The sequence below is a fragment of the Hyla sarda genome, chromosome 4 (assembly GCF_029499605.1).
Source record: "Hyla sarda isolate aHylSar1 chromosome 4, aHylSar1.hap1, whole genome shotgun sequence".
Taxonomy (NCBI): domain Eukaryota; kingdom Metazoa; phylum Chordata; class Amphibia; order Anura; family Hylidae; genus Hyla; species Hyla sarda.
Genome location: NC_079192.1, coordinates 163,749,830 through 163,766,435, shown reverse-complemented (window position 1 = coordinate 163,766,435; position 16,606 = coordinate 163,749,830). Strand labels below are relative to the sequence as shown.

Here is a 16,606-nt window from a genome sequence, read left to right as displayed (position 1 = left end):
GGTGGTCTGTTCTTGGGTCTGTATTGGTTTAGGGGCTCTGTTCTGAAGTCTGTATTAGTTCACGAGGTCTGCTCTTGGGGTCTGTATTAGTTATAAGGTCTGCTCTGGGGGTCTGTATTAGTTTATGAGGTCTGCTCTGGGGTCTGTATTAGGTTATGAGGTCTGTTCTTGGGTCTGTATTGGTTTAGGGGGTCTGTTCTGGGGTCTGTATTAGTTTATGAGGTCTGCTCTGGAGTCTGTATTAGTTTAATATGTCTGCTCTGGGGGTCTGTATTAGTTTATGAGGTCTGCTCTGGGGTCTGTATTAGTTTATGAGGTCTGCTCTGGAGTCTGTATTAGTGTAATATGTCTGCTCTGGGGGTCTGTATAAGTTTATGAGGTCTGCTCTGGGGGTCTATATTAGATTATGAGGTCTGCTCTGGGGTCTGTATTAGTTCATGAGGTCTGCTCTGGAGTCTGTGTTAGTTTAATATGTCTGCTCTGGGGGTCTGTATAAGTTTATGAGGTCTGCTCTGGGGGTCTGTATTAGTTTATGAGGTCTGCTCTGCGGTCTGTATTAGTTTATGAGGTCTGCTCTGTGGGTCTGTATTAGTTTATGAGCATTGCTCTGGAGTCTGTATTAGTTTAGGTGGATTGCTCTGGGAGTGTGTATTAGTTTACGAGGTCTGCTCTGGGGGTCTGTATTAGTTTAATAGGTCTGCTCTGGGGTCTTTATTAGTTTATGAGGTCTGCTTTGGAGTCTGTATTAGTTTATGAGGCCTGCTCTGGGGTCTGTATTAGTTTATGAGGTCTGCTCTGGGGTCTGTATTAGTTTATGAGGTCTGCTCTGGGGGGTCTTTATTAGTTAAGGGGGTTTACTCTGAGGTCTGTATTAGTTTATGAGGTCTGCTCTGGGAGTATGTATTAGTTTATGAGGTCTGCTCTGGGGGGTCTGTATTAGTTTAGGTGGTCTGTTCTTGGGTCTGTATTTGTTTAGGGGCTCTGTTCTGGGGTCTGTATTAGTTCACAAGGTCTGCTCTTGGGGTCTGTATTAGTTATGAGGTCTGCTCTGGGGGTCTGTATTAGTTTATGAGGTCTGCTTTGGGGTCTGTATTAGTTTATGAGATATGTTCTTAGGTCTGTATTGGTTTAGGGGGTCTGTTCTGGGGTCTGTATTAGTTCACAAGGTCTGCTCTGGGGGTCTGTATTAGTTATGAGGTCTGCTCTGGGGGTCTATATTAGTTTATAAGGTCTGCTCTGGGGTCTGTATTAGGTTATGAGGTCTGTTCTTGGGTCTGTATTGGTTTAGGGGGGCTGTTCTGGGGTCTGTATTAGTTCACAAGGTCTGCTCTGGGGGTCTGTATTAGTTTATGAGGTCTGCTCTGGGGTCTGTATTAGTTTATGAGGTCTGCTCTGGAGTCTGTATTAGTTTATGAGGTCTGCTCTGGGGGTCTGTATAAGTTTATGAGGTCTGCTCTGGGGGTCTATATTAGATTATGAGGTCTGCTCTGGGGTCTGTATTAGTTCATGAGGTCTGCTCTGGAGTCTGTATTAGTTTAATATGTCTGCTCTGGGGGTCTGTATTAGTTTATGAGGTCTGCTCTGGGGTCTGTATTAGTTTATGAGGTCTGCTCTGTGGGTCTGTATTAGTTTATGAGCATTGCTCTGGAGTCTGTATTAGTTTAGGTGGATTGCTCTGGGAGTGTGTATTAGTTTACGAGGTCTGCTCTGGGGGTCTGTATTAGTTTAATAGGTCTGCTCTGGGGTCTTTATTAGTTCATGAGGTCTGCTTTGGAGTCTGTATTAGTTTATGAGGCCTGCTCTGGGGTCTGTATTAGTTTATGAGGTCTGCTCTGGGGTCTGTATTAGTTTATGAGGTCTGCTCTGGGGGGTCTTTATTAGTTAAGGGGGTTTACTCTGAGGTCTGTATTAGTTTATGAGGTCTGCTCTGGGAGTATGTATTAGTTTATGAGGTCTGCTCTGGGGGGTCTGTATTAGTTTAGGTGGTCTGTTCTTGGGTCTGTATTGGTTTAGAGGCTCTGTTCTGGGGTCTGTATTAGTTCACGAGGTCTGCTCTTGGGGTCTGTATTAGTTATGAGGTCTGCTCTGGGGGTCTGTATTAGTTTATGAGGTCTGCTTTGGGGTCTGTATTAGTTTATGAGATCTGTTCTTGGGTCTGTATTGGTTTAGGGGGTCTGTTCTGGGGTCTGTATTAGTTCACAAGGTCTGCTCTGGGGGTCTGTATTAGTTATGAGGTCTGCTCTGGGGGTCTATATTAGTTTATAAGGTCTGCTCTGGGGTCTGTATTAGGTTATGAGGTCTGTTCTTGGGTCTGTATTGGTTTAGGGGGTCTGTTCTGGGGCCTGTATTGGTTTAGGGGGTCTGTTCTGGGGTCTGTATTAGTTCACAAGGTCTGCTCTGGGGGGCTGTATTAGTTTATGAGGTCTGCTCTGGGGTCTGTATTAGTTTATGAGGTCTGCTCTGGAGTCTGTATTAGTTTAATACGTCTGCTCTGGGGGTCTGTATAAGTTTATGAGGTCTGCTCTGGGGGTCTATATTAGATTATAAGGTCTGCTCTGGGGTCTGTGTTAGTTCATGAGGTCTGCTCTGGAGTCTGTATTAGTTTAATATGTCTGCTCTGGGGGTCTGTATAAGTTTATGAGGTCTGCTCTGGGGGTCTGTATTAGTTTATGAGGTCTGCTCTGGGGTCTGTATTACGGTAGTTTATGAGGTCTGCTCTGGGGGTCTGTATTAGTTTATGAGCATTGCTCTGGAGTCTGTATTAGTTTAGGTGGATTGCTCTGGGAGTGTGTATTAGTTTACGAGGTCTGCTCTGGGGGTCTGTATTAGTTTATGAGGTCTGCTTTGGAGTCTGTATTAGTTTATGAGGCCTGCTCTGGGGTCTGTATTAGTTTATGAGGTCTGTTCTGGGGTCTGTATTAGTTTATGAGGTCTGCTCTGGGGTCTGTATTAGTTTATGAGGTCTGCTCTGGGGGGTCTTTATTAGTTAAGGGGGTTTACTCTGGGGTCTGTATTAGTTTATCAGGTCTGCTCTGGGAGTATGCATTAGTTTATGAGGTCTGCTCTGGGGGGTCTGTATTGGTTTAGGTGGTCTGTTCTTGGGTCTGTATTGGTTTAGGGGCTCTGCTCTTGGGGTCTGTATTAGTTATGAGGTCTGCTCTGGGGGTCTGTATTAGTTTATGAGGTCTGCTTTGGGGTCTGTATTAGTTTATGAGATCTGTTCTTGGGTCTGTATTGGTTTAGGGGGTCTGTTCTGGGGTCTATATTAGTTTACAAGGTCTGCTCTGGGGGTCTGTATTAGTTATGAGGTCTGCTCTGGGGGTCTATATTAGTTTATAAGGTCTGCTCTGGGGTCTGTATTAGTTTATGAGGTCTGCTCTGGGAGTATGTATTAGTTTATGAGGTCTGCTCTGGGGTCTGTATTAGTTAATGAGGTCTGCATTAGTTTATGAGGTCTGCTCTGGGGTCTGTATTAGTTTATGAGGTCTGCTCTGGAGTTTGTATTAGTTTATATGGTCTGCTCTGGGGTCTGAATTAGTTTATGAGGTCTGTTCTTGGGTCTGCATTGGTTTAGGGGGTCTGTTCTGGAGTCTGTATTAGTTTATGAGGTCTGCTCTGGGGGGTCTGTATTAGTTTATGAGGTCTGCTCTGGGGGTCTGCATTAGTTTATGAGGTCTGCTCTGTGGTCTGTATTAGTTTATGAGGTCTGTTCTGGGGGTCTGTATTAGTTTAGGGGTCTGTTCTGGGGTCTGTATTAGTTTAGAGGGTCTGTTCTGGGGTCTGTATTAGTTTAGGTGGTCTGTTCTGGGGTCTGTATTAGTTTATGAGGTCTGCTCTGGGGTCTGCATTAGTTTATGAGGTCTACTGTGGGGTCTGTATTAGTTTATGAGGTCTGCTCTGGGGTCTGTATTAGTTTAGGAGTCTGTTTTGGGGTCTGTATTGGTTTGGAGGGTCTGTTCTGGGCTCTGTTGGTCTGCATTATTTTATGAGGTCTGCTCTGTGGTCCATATTAGTTTATGAGGTCTGCTCTGGGGGTCTATAAGTTTATGAGGTCTGCTCTGGGGGTCTGTGTTAGTTTTGGTGGTCTGCATTAGTTTAGGGAGTCTTTATTAGGCTGGGTTCACCCCACATCTTTGCAATACAGTTCCCGTATAAGGTTTTTGATAAAAAACGTGTACAAAGTTTAAAACCGCATACGGCTGGAAATATTATGTCCGGTTGTTCTTTAAGAAAAAAAGGTATTCGTTTTTGACTTTTCATTCCATTAAGAATAAAGTTCCACTTGTTTGACTGAAATTCCAAGAAAAAACTATGCGAAGTCAAAAACTGTATGGTGAAACCCGCATGGAACCATATGTACGGTTTCCATTGACTCCCAATGTATACATTTCAATACGGTTTTTCACCCGGACTAAAAACCGTGGTAGGCTACGGTTTTGGGTACGGGAAAAAACTGAGAAAACCGTACAGGAGGCAAAACGGACACATCTTTTGGCATACAGTTTTCAATACGGTTCTCAAATTGAAATCGTATATGGGAACTGTTTTGCAAAAACGTCGTGTGAACCCAGATTTAGTCTACGGGGTTCTGCTGTGGGGTCTATAAAGCTGCTCATATCTACTACATGTGGCATGTGCTCTGTAAATGGTAAAAGCTTTCCACCTTGACCCTGAGAGATGCCAGCTCTCCACACAGGAGCTTCCCTCTCCGTCATCACACCTTCCTGACTCATCCCCCACAAGCCTATTTCCTCATGCCTCTGTGGTTACGTGCACATAGGGCTGATGTGTCTGCTTCATACAAAGCTGCTCAGTAAAGTTTTGTTGAAGGGGAGGAGAAAAAACAAACAAACACCCAGTGGGAATCCGGCCAGGCGAGGGTAGAAGGAAGTGAAGGAGCCGCAGCCTGAGTCCTGAGGTGTGTAGTGCTAGGTGTGTGGAGGAGGCGCCATTGGCTGCTGTGCTCCTGTATACTGAAGGCGTCACAATGATCTCCTCAGGTGAAGAGCTGGCCTGTCACTATGCTGCCCATTACAATGCACAGTGGCTCCAGCCTGTACAGCAGTGTCCCCAATCCTGCAGCTTGCCACTTGATGTGGAACTACGACTCCCAGCATGTCCTGGCATGGGAGTTGTAGTTTTGCAGCAGCTGTAGAGCTGCAGTAATGCCACCATTTCTCTGGTTCTTGTTCCTATTTTCTATTAGTTCTCTGACACTACAGAGCATAGGACTTAGGATTTCTCTTGGGCTGTGTTCACATTGTGTTTACAGTGGAGTATATGTAAGAGATGTATGTGTGGAAATACAGCTGATGTATGTGTCTGCAGGATGCCTGTGTATGGAATAATGCACTAGGCTCTATACCAGCGGTCTTCAACTTGCAGACCTCCAGATGTTGCAAAACTACAACTCCCAGCATGCACGGACAGCCAACGGCTGTCCGTGCATGCTGGGAGTTGTAGTTTTGCAACATCTGGAGGTCCACAGGTTGAAGACCACTGCTCTATATGGTTAACCTCTTTCTGTCTTATTCCACTGATTTTAGGCAATGTTTGAATTTTTTTAATTTTTTTTTAACTCTTCTTCTAAGGCTGGGTTCACACCACGTTTTGTTGAATACGGTTCCCGTATACGGCTGGGAGGAGGGGGCGGGGCTTAATCGCGGCACCCGCACTCAGCCGTATTCGGGAAGCGTATTTAATGCATGTCTATGAGCCGACCGGAGTGAACCGCAGCCTCCGGTCGGCTTCGTTTTCAGCCGTATGCGGTTTCCCGACTGCAGGCAAAAACGTGGTCGACCGCCTAAGGCTGCATTCACATCTCGTTTTTGTAATTCGGTTCCTGTATCCGGTTTCAGTGTAAAGACCGTATGGAACCGTATTGCAAAACGTATGTATAGACATGTCAATGAAAACCGTACGCCAAACGTAGCATCCGGTTGTGTACGTTTTGCATCACTTACGGTTTTAGCCGTTTTTTTCCCCATACACAATACCGTATTCTACGACGGTTTTATGTCCGGGTGAAAAACCGGATACAACCCATATACATTTTTTTTAATGGTGGTCTATGGGAACCGTACTGAACCGTATGTATGTACGGTTCCAGCCGGTTTGCACAATACGGTTTTGCAGTTTGCACATGCGCCGTGCATGCCGAAAGTTCTTCCCAAAAATAGAACTTTATTTAATTAAGGACAAACATAAAACTGTATCCGTTTATATATTTTTTTAAATGTATTAAACAGTATGCAACCGGACATCCGTTTTCAAACCGTATACGGTTTAAAACCGCACAGAGGTATATACGGTTGTATACGGTTCGGTCCAGTTTTGAGACTTACGTTTGTTTTACAATTAACCTGATACGGGAAGCGTATTGCAAAAACGAGATGTGAATGCAGCATAAGGCTAGGTTTACACTGCAGAATTTCTAGCGGCGCTAGGACCGAGCAGACTGCATTGCTGCCCCCCACAGATTGCAATACATTTCTGGGTGGATCTTTTGGGAGATCTGCTCAGAAATGCATTGCCATCTATGGGGATGGGGCCGCCGGCTCGATCTCCGGCAGAAATTCTGCCCAGATATTCCACAGTGTGAACCTAGTCTAAGAGTTGTATGGGGACTTATGTTTTGCAGGAGAAGTTGTACTTTGTATTAGCGCCCATCTTTTTACCATAAAATGTACTGTAAAACTGTTATCTCTGATATGTGAGTCAGTATGGTTACAGTGATACTGAGCTTATATCCTTGTTTTATGTTTTACTACTTACAAAAATGGCACTTTGTATTAAATAAAATAAAAAAAAATGTTATCACTGTATTTTGACCCCTATAACTTTATTATTCTGTCTACGGAGATGTGGTAGGGCCCATTTATTGAACAGGGTGCTGTAGATTTTGTTGCTTCTATCTGGGATTTATGAGACTTTTTGGTCACTTTTTATTCCATATGGGATCCACATTTTGTATTTCCCTGACAAAACACTGCACAGTACCACTTCTCTTTCCCTTTATTGTAATTGCACAGTACTACTTTTATTTCTCGGCATAGACACTGCACAATTCTATTACTACTAGACACTGAAAAGTTAGGGCACGTTCACACTGAGGAATTGTAGTTAGGGTTCTGCGGTGTGAACCCCTAACATTGGTGTAAATGCGTCTTCAGCGGACCCGTTCACAATGCAGAATTTCAGTGCTGACAATTTCGCTGCTGAAATTAATTCATGCAAAGAAGGACTGTTCATTCTTTGCGCGGAATTCCACATCTCAGCCTGTATAGTATATAAACCATGCACAGTACCACTTCTTCTCTTCTGTATTTTTGGTGCAATCTTGTTATATATTTATGGACACTGCACAGTACAACTTCTCTTGCTCTGTACAGTGGTCCCTCAACATACAATGGTAATCCGTTCCAAACGGACCATCGTTTGTTGAAACCATCGTATGTTGAGGGATCCGTGCAATGTAAAGTATAGGACAGTGGTCTTCAACCTGCGGACCTCCAGATGTTGCAAAACTACAACACCCAGCATGCCCGGACAGCCAACGGCTGTCCGGGCATGCTGGGAGTTGTAGTTTCGCAACATCTGGAGGTCCGCAGGTTGAAGACCACTGGCATAGGAATTTGTACTCACCTGTCCCCTCCGCTCCGGACCATCACCGCTCGTCACCGCTGCCCGGGATGTTGCCGTCCATCGCTGTCGCCGCGTCCCCGAGGTGTCGCCGACGCTCCTGTAAGGCCTCTGCTTCCCTGGCAACTGCGCTCTCCGTCGACGCCATCACGTCGCTATGCACGCCGCTCCTATTGGATGACGGGACGACGTGCGCAGTGACGCGATGACGACGATGGAGAGCGCCGATGATGCAGAGGATCCCAAAGAGGACGCGCCGGAGCCCCGAGGACAAGTAAGTGATCGTCACCGGAGCTCACGGCACACCATAAACAGCTATCCAGTGGCAGCTGAAGAAGTCTGCGCTGCCGGATAGCCGTTTATGCGATGGCCCCGACATAAAAAAGCATCGTATGTTGATGCTGCCTTCAACATGTGATGGCCTCTGAGAGGCCATCGTATGTTGAAATGATCGTATGTCGAGGGGTCACTGTATATAAACAATGCACATCATTACTTCTAAACTGTATGTAGACACTGCACAGTATCACTTTTGTTTGCCTTTATTGTAACTGCACAGTACTTCAGATATTTCTCTGTATAGACACTGCAAAGTTCTATTTTTCTTTCTAGGTATACACACTGGACAGTACTACATCTATTGTTCTATTTACAGATACTGCACAATACCACTTCTATTGGCCTGTATATAGACACTGCACAGTAAGGTTAGGCTAACACAGCCAATGCACTCTAACCCATTAAAGGGGTAGTCCAGAGGTGAAAAATGTATCCCCTATCCTAAGGATAGGGGATAAGTTTCAGATTGCAGGGGGTCCGACCGCTTGGGCCCCAGCTCGATGGCCAGATAGTAGGTGTCGACCACCGCACGAAGTGGCGGCCGACATGCCCCCTCAATACAACTCTATGGCAGAGCCGGAGATTGCCGAAGGCAGCGCTCCGGCTCTGCCATAGAGTTGTATTGAGGGGGCGTGTCCACCGCCGCTTCGTGCGGTGGTCAACACACCCCCTTCCTGCGGGCCGTCGGGGCCCCGTACAGGAGATCGCTGGGGGTTCCTTAGGATAGGGGATACGTTTTTCACCACTGGATATATCCTTTAAGGGTAGGATCACACGTGCCATATTTTGCTGCATATTTTCTTACCCATTGACTTCAATTGGTAGGAAATTACACAGCAGCAAAATATGGCACGTGTGACCCTAAGGGTGCGTTCACACTGGGCAATTGAAGTTGAATCTCGGAATCATTCTGGGCGCCGTCGCCATTGAGGGCTATGGAGAGCTGGCGGTCTTCTGCGCAAAAATTGAATGTGTTCCTCTTTTGTGCGGAACAATTTCAGAGGCGGAATTGTCCGCCACTGCAATTGCTCAGTGTGAACGAGTCTCACGGAAGACCCATTCACACTGATGTTAAAGTTTACTTGTCAGAATTCCACAAGGTATTAAGTAGTGTTAACGAACCCTAAGGGTACGTTCACATGGGCGGATTCTGGTGCGGATTTTCAGATGCTTATTTTCTACTGCTTTTTTTTTTTTTTTTTTTTTTTTTCTGCTGCTTATTTTTTTGCTGCTAAGTCAATGATAAAACAGGCAGCAGAAAATAAAGAGCAACAGATCAGCTGCAGAAAATACACAGCAAATGTCGCCCGTGTGAACGTACCCTAGGAGTCAGTTCACATGTGCATATTTTCTGCTGCAGATTTTATACCCATTAAAGTTAATGGGCAGAAAAATCTGCTACAGCACATCTGCTGCAGATCTGCAGCAGAAAATACGCACATGTGAACTGACCATAGGGTACGTTGGCACTGGCGGATCACCTGCGGAATTTACGCAGCATATTTGCTGTGGAAAATCCACAGCGTATTTTGCAACCATTGACTTCAATGGATCCGAAGGGAAATCTGTAAATCTGCCTCCATTGCGGAACTTTCTGCTGACCCATTAAAGGGGTACTCCGGTGGAAAACTTTTTTTTTTTTTTTTTTTAAATCAACTGGTGCCAGAAAGTTAAACAGATATGTGAATTACTTCTATGAAAAAATCTAAATCCTTCCAGTACTTATTAACTGCTGAATACTACAGAGGAAATTCTTTTCTTTTTGGAACACAGAGCTCTCTGCTGACATCACAAGCACAGTGCTCTCTGCTGACATCTCTGTTCATTTTCAGAACTGTCCAGAGTAGAAGAAAATCCCCATAGCAAACGTATGCTGCAAACAGCTATCACGCCCCTAGGCTTGCATTGAGGGGCGGAGCGTGACATCACACGGGGGGGGGGAGCGTGACGTCACACGCCGCCGGCCCTGTAGTCGCCGGTAATCAGTCCCGGAGCGAACACGCTCCAGGGACTGATTACAAAAGGGGTGCAGCGTGCATGATCCCAGGGGTCCCCAGCGGCAGGACTCCCGCGATCAGGCATCTTATCCCCTATCCTTTGGATAGGGGATAAGATGTGTAAGCACCGGAGTACCCCTTTAAACTCAATGGAAGCAAAATCCATGGTGGATTTTCTGCAACAAATACACTGCGGAAATTCTGCAGGTAATCCGCCCATGTGAACTACCCTTAGGGTGCGTTCACACTCTAGTAGCTAGTAGCGAGTTTCCTGCTGCGGGAAACCTACCACGGATTTAAATGGGTCAGCGGACAGTCCGCAAATCTGACACTATTGCAAACTGTTTGTGGACCCATTTAAATCAATGGTAGCGTAACTCGCCGCGGGTGACCCACTGCTAGTAATAGCGTGTGAACGCACCCTGAGGGTGTATCTGTTCTTATTCTGTATTTATGGATACTGCACAGTACAACTTCTCTGTATATAAACAATGCAAAGTACCAATTATCTTGTGATGTATGCTGGGTGAAGCTCTCAGTATCTGCTCTTATTCTGTAAGTATAGACACTGCACAGCACCACTCTTCACCACTACTTATACGCTGTAGTTATTTGGGGACGTTAATATATTTTGGGATGTGGGGTCTGTACCTTGTTTGGGGGGTCTGTGGTTTGTAATTTTCTCTGTTTTGTGGTCTGTTATGGGCTCTGATCTAAGGCTGTGTTCAATGGGATAGAGTACTGTGCAGATTTGCTCTCACAGCAGTATTTAAAGGGGTACTCTGCTGGAAAACCTTATCTTTTAAAGGGGTACTCTGCTGGAAAACATTTTTCTTTTAAATCAACTGGTGCCAGATTTGTAAATTACTTCTATTAACCCCTTAAGAACTCGGCATTTTTCCGTTTTTGCATTTTCATTTTTTCCTCATCACCTTCTAAAAATCATAACTCTTTCAATTTTGCACATAAAATTCCATATGTGGCTTATTGTTTGCGCCACCAATTCTACTTTGCAGTGACATTAGTCATTTCTCCCAAAAATCCACGGCCAAATGGAAAAAAAATTCATTGTGCGACAAAATTGAAGAAAAAATTTCATTTTGTAACTTTTGGGGGCTTCCGTTTCTACGCAGTGCATTGTTTGGTAAACATTACACCTTATTTTAATTCTCTAGGTCCATACGGTTAAAATGATACCCTACTTATATAGGTTTGATTTTGTCATACTTCTGAAAAAAATCATAACTATATGCAGGAAAATTTCTACGTTTAAAATTGTCATTTTCTGACCCCTATAACTTTTTTATTTTTCCGCGTACAGGGCGGTATGAGGACTCATTTTTTGCGCTGTGATCTGAAGTTTTTATTGGTACCATTTTTGTATTGATCTGACCTTTTGATCGCTTTTTATTCATTTTTTTATGATATAAAAAGTGACCAAAAATACGCTATGTTAGACTTTGGATTTTTTTTGCGCGTACGCCATTGACCGTGCGGTTTAATTAACGATATATTTTTATAGTTCAGATATACCACATATGTTTATTTAAATTTTTATTTACCCAGTTTTTTTTTTTTTTATGGGAAAAGGGGGGTGATTCAAACTTTTATTAGGGAAGGGTTAAATGATTTTTGCAGTGTTAAAGCTCCCATAGGGACCTATAACACTGCACACACTGATCTTTTACCCTGATCCCTGCAAAGCCATAGCTTTGCATGGATCAGCGAGATAGGGGCTCGATTGCTCAAGCCTGAAGCTCAGGCTTGGAGCAATCAAATGCAGATCGGACTTGACGGAGTAAGGTAAGGGGGTCTCCGCTCGCGTCCTAGCTGATCGGGACATTGCGATTTTATTGCGATGTCCCGATCAGCCCGACTGAGCTGCAGGGAAGCGTTTACTTTCACTTTCAGACACGGCGGTCAACTTTGATCGCCGCGTCTGAAGGGTTAATAGCACGCGGCACAACAATTCGTGTTGCGCGCTATTAGCCCAGGTTCCTGGCTATGACTAGCAGCTGAGACCAACCCGGTGTGATGCGAGGTCACGGCGTGACGCTGTTTTAAACACCGAGACCGGGCTCAGGGCGTACAGGTACGCCCTGAGTCCTTAAGAGGTTAAAAAATCTTAATCCTTCCAGTACTTATCAGTTGCTGTATACTACAGAGGAAGTTCTTTTAGAATCTTTCTGTCTGACCACACTGCTCTCTTCCATGTCAGGAACTGTCCAGATCCGGACAGGTTTGCTATGGGGATTTGCTCCTATTCTGGACAGTTCCTAAAATGGACAGAGGTTTCAGCAGAGAGCACTGTGGTCAGGCAGAAAGGAATTTCAAAAAGAAAAGACCTTCCTGCGGAGAATACAGCAGCTGATAAGTACTGGAAGGATTAAGATTTTTTAATAGAAGTAATTTACAAATCTGTTTAACTTTCTGGCACCAGTTGATTTAAAAAAAAAAAAAAAAAAAAAAAAAATGTTTTCCAGCAGAGTATCCCTTTAAAGCGTAAGGGCCTATTCACACAGCAGAATTTCCGCTTGCGGATTTCCACCTCAAATTAAAGCCCATAGACTTCTATGGAATTTTGCACTCCCATTCACACTTCCGAGTATCCATCCGCTTGCTATTTGTCAACTCAGCAACTTTTCATCTAGACAGGTTTTGATAAATCTTCCCATTGTGTTTACATTGCAGCATATGCCAAAGGTATATGTGTGGAAATACGGCTGACGTCTGCCTCTGATTTATGTGTCTGCAGGATGCCTGTGTATAGATTAATGCTTATGACTGCACTATTCTATATGGTTAACCACTCCCTGCCTGACTTTAGGCAATGGGGTTTTTGTTTTTAACTCTTTGCTTTCTATGGCTGCATTCACATCTCGTTTTTGCAATACGGTTCCTGTATCAGTTTTTTTTGTAAAAAAAAAAAAGTGTGTCTCAAAACCGGACCGAACCGTATACAACTGTGTACAACCGTATATACCTCTGTACTGTTTTAAACCATATACAGTTTGAAAACTGATGTCCGGTTGCATATGGTTTAATACGTTTTTTGAAAGGAAAAAAAACGGATACGGTTTTATGTTTGTCCTTAATTTAAATAAAGCTGCTCTTGTTCTATTTGTGTGAAGAACTTTCGGTGTGCACTGCGCAAACTGCAAAACCGTATTGTGCGAACCGTCTGGAACCGCCGTACGCACATACTATTCTGTACGGTTCCTATTGACCACCATTTAAAAAAAACGTATATGGGTTGTATCCGGTTTTTCACCTGGACATAAAACTGTAGTAAAGAAAGGATTAGAAAAAAAACGGAACCTGAGGATGCCAATCTGAGGAAAGAGGATATACCCTCCAAAACGCGTCATTGGAAGTTTGTTAATAAATATAGTGTCTCCTGGCAATTTTCTCTGACAGATTGGTGCTTGAATGGTCTGGATTCTGCGATCAGCGCCTACACAAAGGTTCCGTTTTTCCTACTCCTTTACTTGCATGGGAGAAGATCCTATACTTTCCTATTGGACCTTGGGCTTTGCAGTTCTCTCCTTTTCCACATCTGGTACCTTAAAAGGATGACATGCCTGTTTTATGACAAATTTAAAGAGCCCTCGCTGCTCCAGTCTCGGCTGGGACCATGGTGTCTAGGATAACACACGAGGCGCTGTCCTCTCTCCTGTCTTTTTTTTTCTCCCTCCATAGATAAAACCGTAGTAGACTACGGTTTTGTGTACGGGAAAAAAAACGGATAAAACTGTAAATGACCGGATGCTACTTTTGGCGCATGGTTTTCAATGACATGTCTATACATACGGTTTGCAATATGGTTCCATGCGGTTTTTACTCTGAAACCGGATACGGGAACCGTATTGCAAAAACGAGATGTGAATGCAGCCTGAGGGTGCGATCACACGGAGTAATTCAAGAGGAATTTACTCGAGTAATTCCTCTTGAATTTTCCTCTCCAAATGAATGCACATCTCCTCTGCCCATTGACTTTAATGTTATTTCTGCTGTCCTGTTCACACTGCGGAAATTCTGCTAGCAGAATTCCGACGCTGAATTCCGTTCCACTTGAAGAAAGAACATGGTAAAAAAAAATTCTGCCCGACTTCGTTTTCGCCTGCAATTTGCACGGAAATGGCTGAAAAACCCTTCACTTCTTTCTCCCCCATTTCCACGCGCAATTCTGTGCAAATTGGGCGCAAATTTTCCGCGATTTTCGCACGGAAATAAAATTATTTTTTCCGCCCATAAATTTTTCACCGTGAATTACTCTTTATTTACTCCGTGTGAACGCACCCTTAGTTGTATGAGGGCTTATGTTTTGCAGGACAAGTTGTACTTTTTCATGCACCCATTATTTTACCACAAAAAGATGTGTGTATCACCCTGTAGGGTAGTGTTTCCCAACCAGGGCGCCTCCAGCTGTTGCAAAACTACAACTCCCAGCATGCCCGGACAGCCTCCGGCTGTCCGGGCAAGCTGGGAGTTGTAGTTTTGCAACAGCTGGAGGCGCCCTGGTTGGGAAACACTGCTGTAGGGGCTAGCAGGGTGCAAGCCGAGCATTATACTACTGGAAGTTACAACCTTATGTTTATAATGTACTAATAAATGATATTGCACAGAGGATTACAGTAATAGACAGGAGCTGATAACATGAAAGCACATTATCTAAATTCACAGGTTAGGTTTTTCTTTGAAGTTATGAACTGAGATATTATCTGAAGTAAAGAAGGACTTCTAACGAGGACCGTGTTTTACACTTTGATGAAATGTTTATCAGTATTTTTGGCAAAATAGAACAGATTATCTCTAAATATTAATACACTGCTTTTCTAAACAATATTTATTTATTTTCCTACTAAGCAGAAAATAATGATCTTCTCTTTTTCAGAGCCAGGGTCAAAAGCTGAAGCCAAATCTGACAAACGGGAGGCTCAGATCAAACTTTAACCCGACTCTTTGATGTGGAGCAAAAAACAAGTGCAACAGATCAAGTGAGGGCTCATTTACTGCGAGACCATCTGGAGAGAACTATGGCAGCCACAGAGCTGGGTCAGGCTGTGAATAACCTGTCTGTTGTTGTCCATAAAGTTGGAGATCTTCGCTTGGTAAGCTGTTAACCACTTATGGAACTTGTGCAAGAGATATTAGTTGTTCCTCATACTGTATTCATTTAACTATGTGATTTATTTCCTTCGTCAGTATTTGCATACGTATTATTGTGCATTAGTACTTCTTGTACTTTTTGTATGTTTGTCACGCACAGAGGATCTACCTTCAAGAATTTCCCTTTATCCTGCGAGTACAGGAAAGTAAATGACTAATACTATTCAGCCATCTGCATAGAATCCATTAAAAGGTGTGAACCAGGATACGTGTCCAAAGTCCTTGTCCCCTTGAGACGATCATCTTGTAACTATTTCCTGCTTTGAGTTTTCAAAGCAGTTCCCCAACTTAAAGGGAAAATGAAAGCAGCGTCACCCACTAACTTGCTGTTAATTTCTGTTCATAGTCTTTTTTTCCTTATTTTTGTAGGTGCTGCAGTTCCCGATATATTGGTAAATGAGGCTCTTGGCGCACTGGGGGCATTTCTTAGCCTTGAGGTGCACTGGTTTTACTTCCTGACCAGTCCCTAATTCGCGCCTCATAATGAACATATAAGTACAGGGTGGGCCATTTATATGGATACACCTTAATAAAATAAGAATGGTTGGTGATATTAACTTCCTGTTTGTGGCACATTAGTATATGTGAGGGGGGGAAACTTTTCAAGATGGGTGGGGACCATGGCGGCCATTTTGAAGTTGGCCATTTTGAATTCAACTTTTGTTTTTTCAATAGGAAGAGGGTCATGTGACACATCAAGCTTATTGGGAATTTCACAAGAAAAACAATGATGTGCTTGGTTTTAACATAACTTTTTTCTTTCATGAGTTATTTACAAGTTTCTGACCACTTATAAAATGTGTTCAATGTGCTGCCCATTGCTTTGGATTGTCAATGCAACCCTCTTCTCCCACTCTTCACACACTGATAGCAACACCACAGGAGAAATGCTAGCACAGGCTTCCGTAGTTTCAGGTGCTGCACATCTCGTATCTTCACAGCATAGACAATTGCCTTCAGATGACCCCAAAGATAAAAGTCTAAGGGGGGCAGATCGGGAGACCTTGGGGGCCATTCACCTGGCCCACGACGACCAATCCACTTTCCAGGAAACTGTTCATCTAGGAATGCTTGGACCTGACACCCATAATGTGGTGGTGCACCACACTAACCTACTGCATCTTGCTGGAAAAACTCAGGGAACGTGCCAGCTTCAGTGCATGAAGAGGGAAACACATAATCATGTAGCAATTTCACATATCCAGTGGCCTTGAGGTTTCCATGGATGAAGAATGGCCCCACTATCTTTGTACCCCATATACCACACCATGTCATCAATTTTTGTGTTCCAACAGTCTTGGAGGGATCTATCCAATGTGGGTTAGTGTCAGACCAATTGCGGTGGTTTTGTTTGTTACCTTCACCATTCACATAAAAGTTTGCCTCTTCACTGAACAAAATCTTCTGTGTAAACTGAGGGTCCTGTTCCAATTTTGGTTTTGCCCATTCTGCAGCATCTG

General features: G+C 43.9%; 1 protein-coding gene across 2 annotated transcripts in view; it reads left to right on the top strand.

Moving 5' to 3' along the window:
- The first annotated feature begins 4,776 nt into the window (after nt 1–4,776).
- SORD (sorbitol dehydrogenase) overlaps nt 4,777–16,606 on the top strand; it is an 85,824-nt gene continuing 73,994 nt past the window's right edge. Inside the window, exons 1-2 of one of the 2 annotated variants that reach the window (XM_056572565.1) lie at nt 4,777–4,918; nt 14,872–15,088. In XM_056572565.1, coding sequence (XP_056428540.1) covers nt 15,014–15,088 — 75 coding nt within the window. In that variant the 5' untranslated portion in view covers nt 4,777–4,918; nt 14,872–15,013. Of the gene's footprint in view, nt 5,001–14,871; nt 15,089–16,606 lie in introns of both variants that reach the window. The other variant, XM_056572566.1, reaches the window with a different exon arrangement.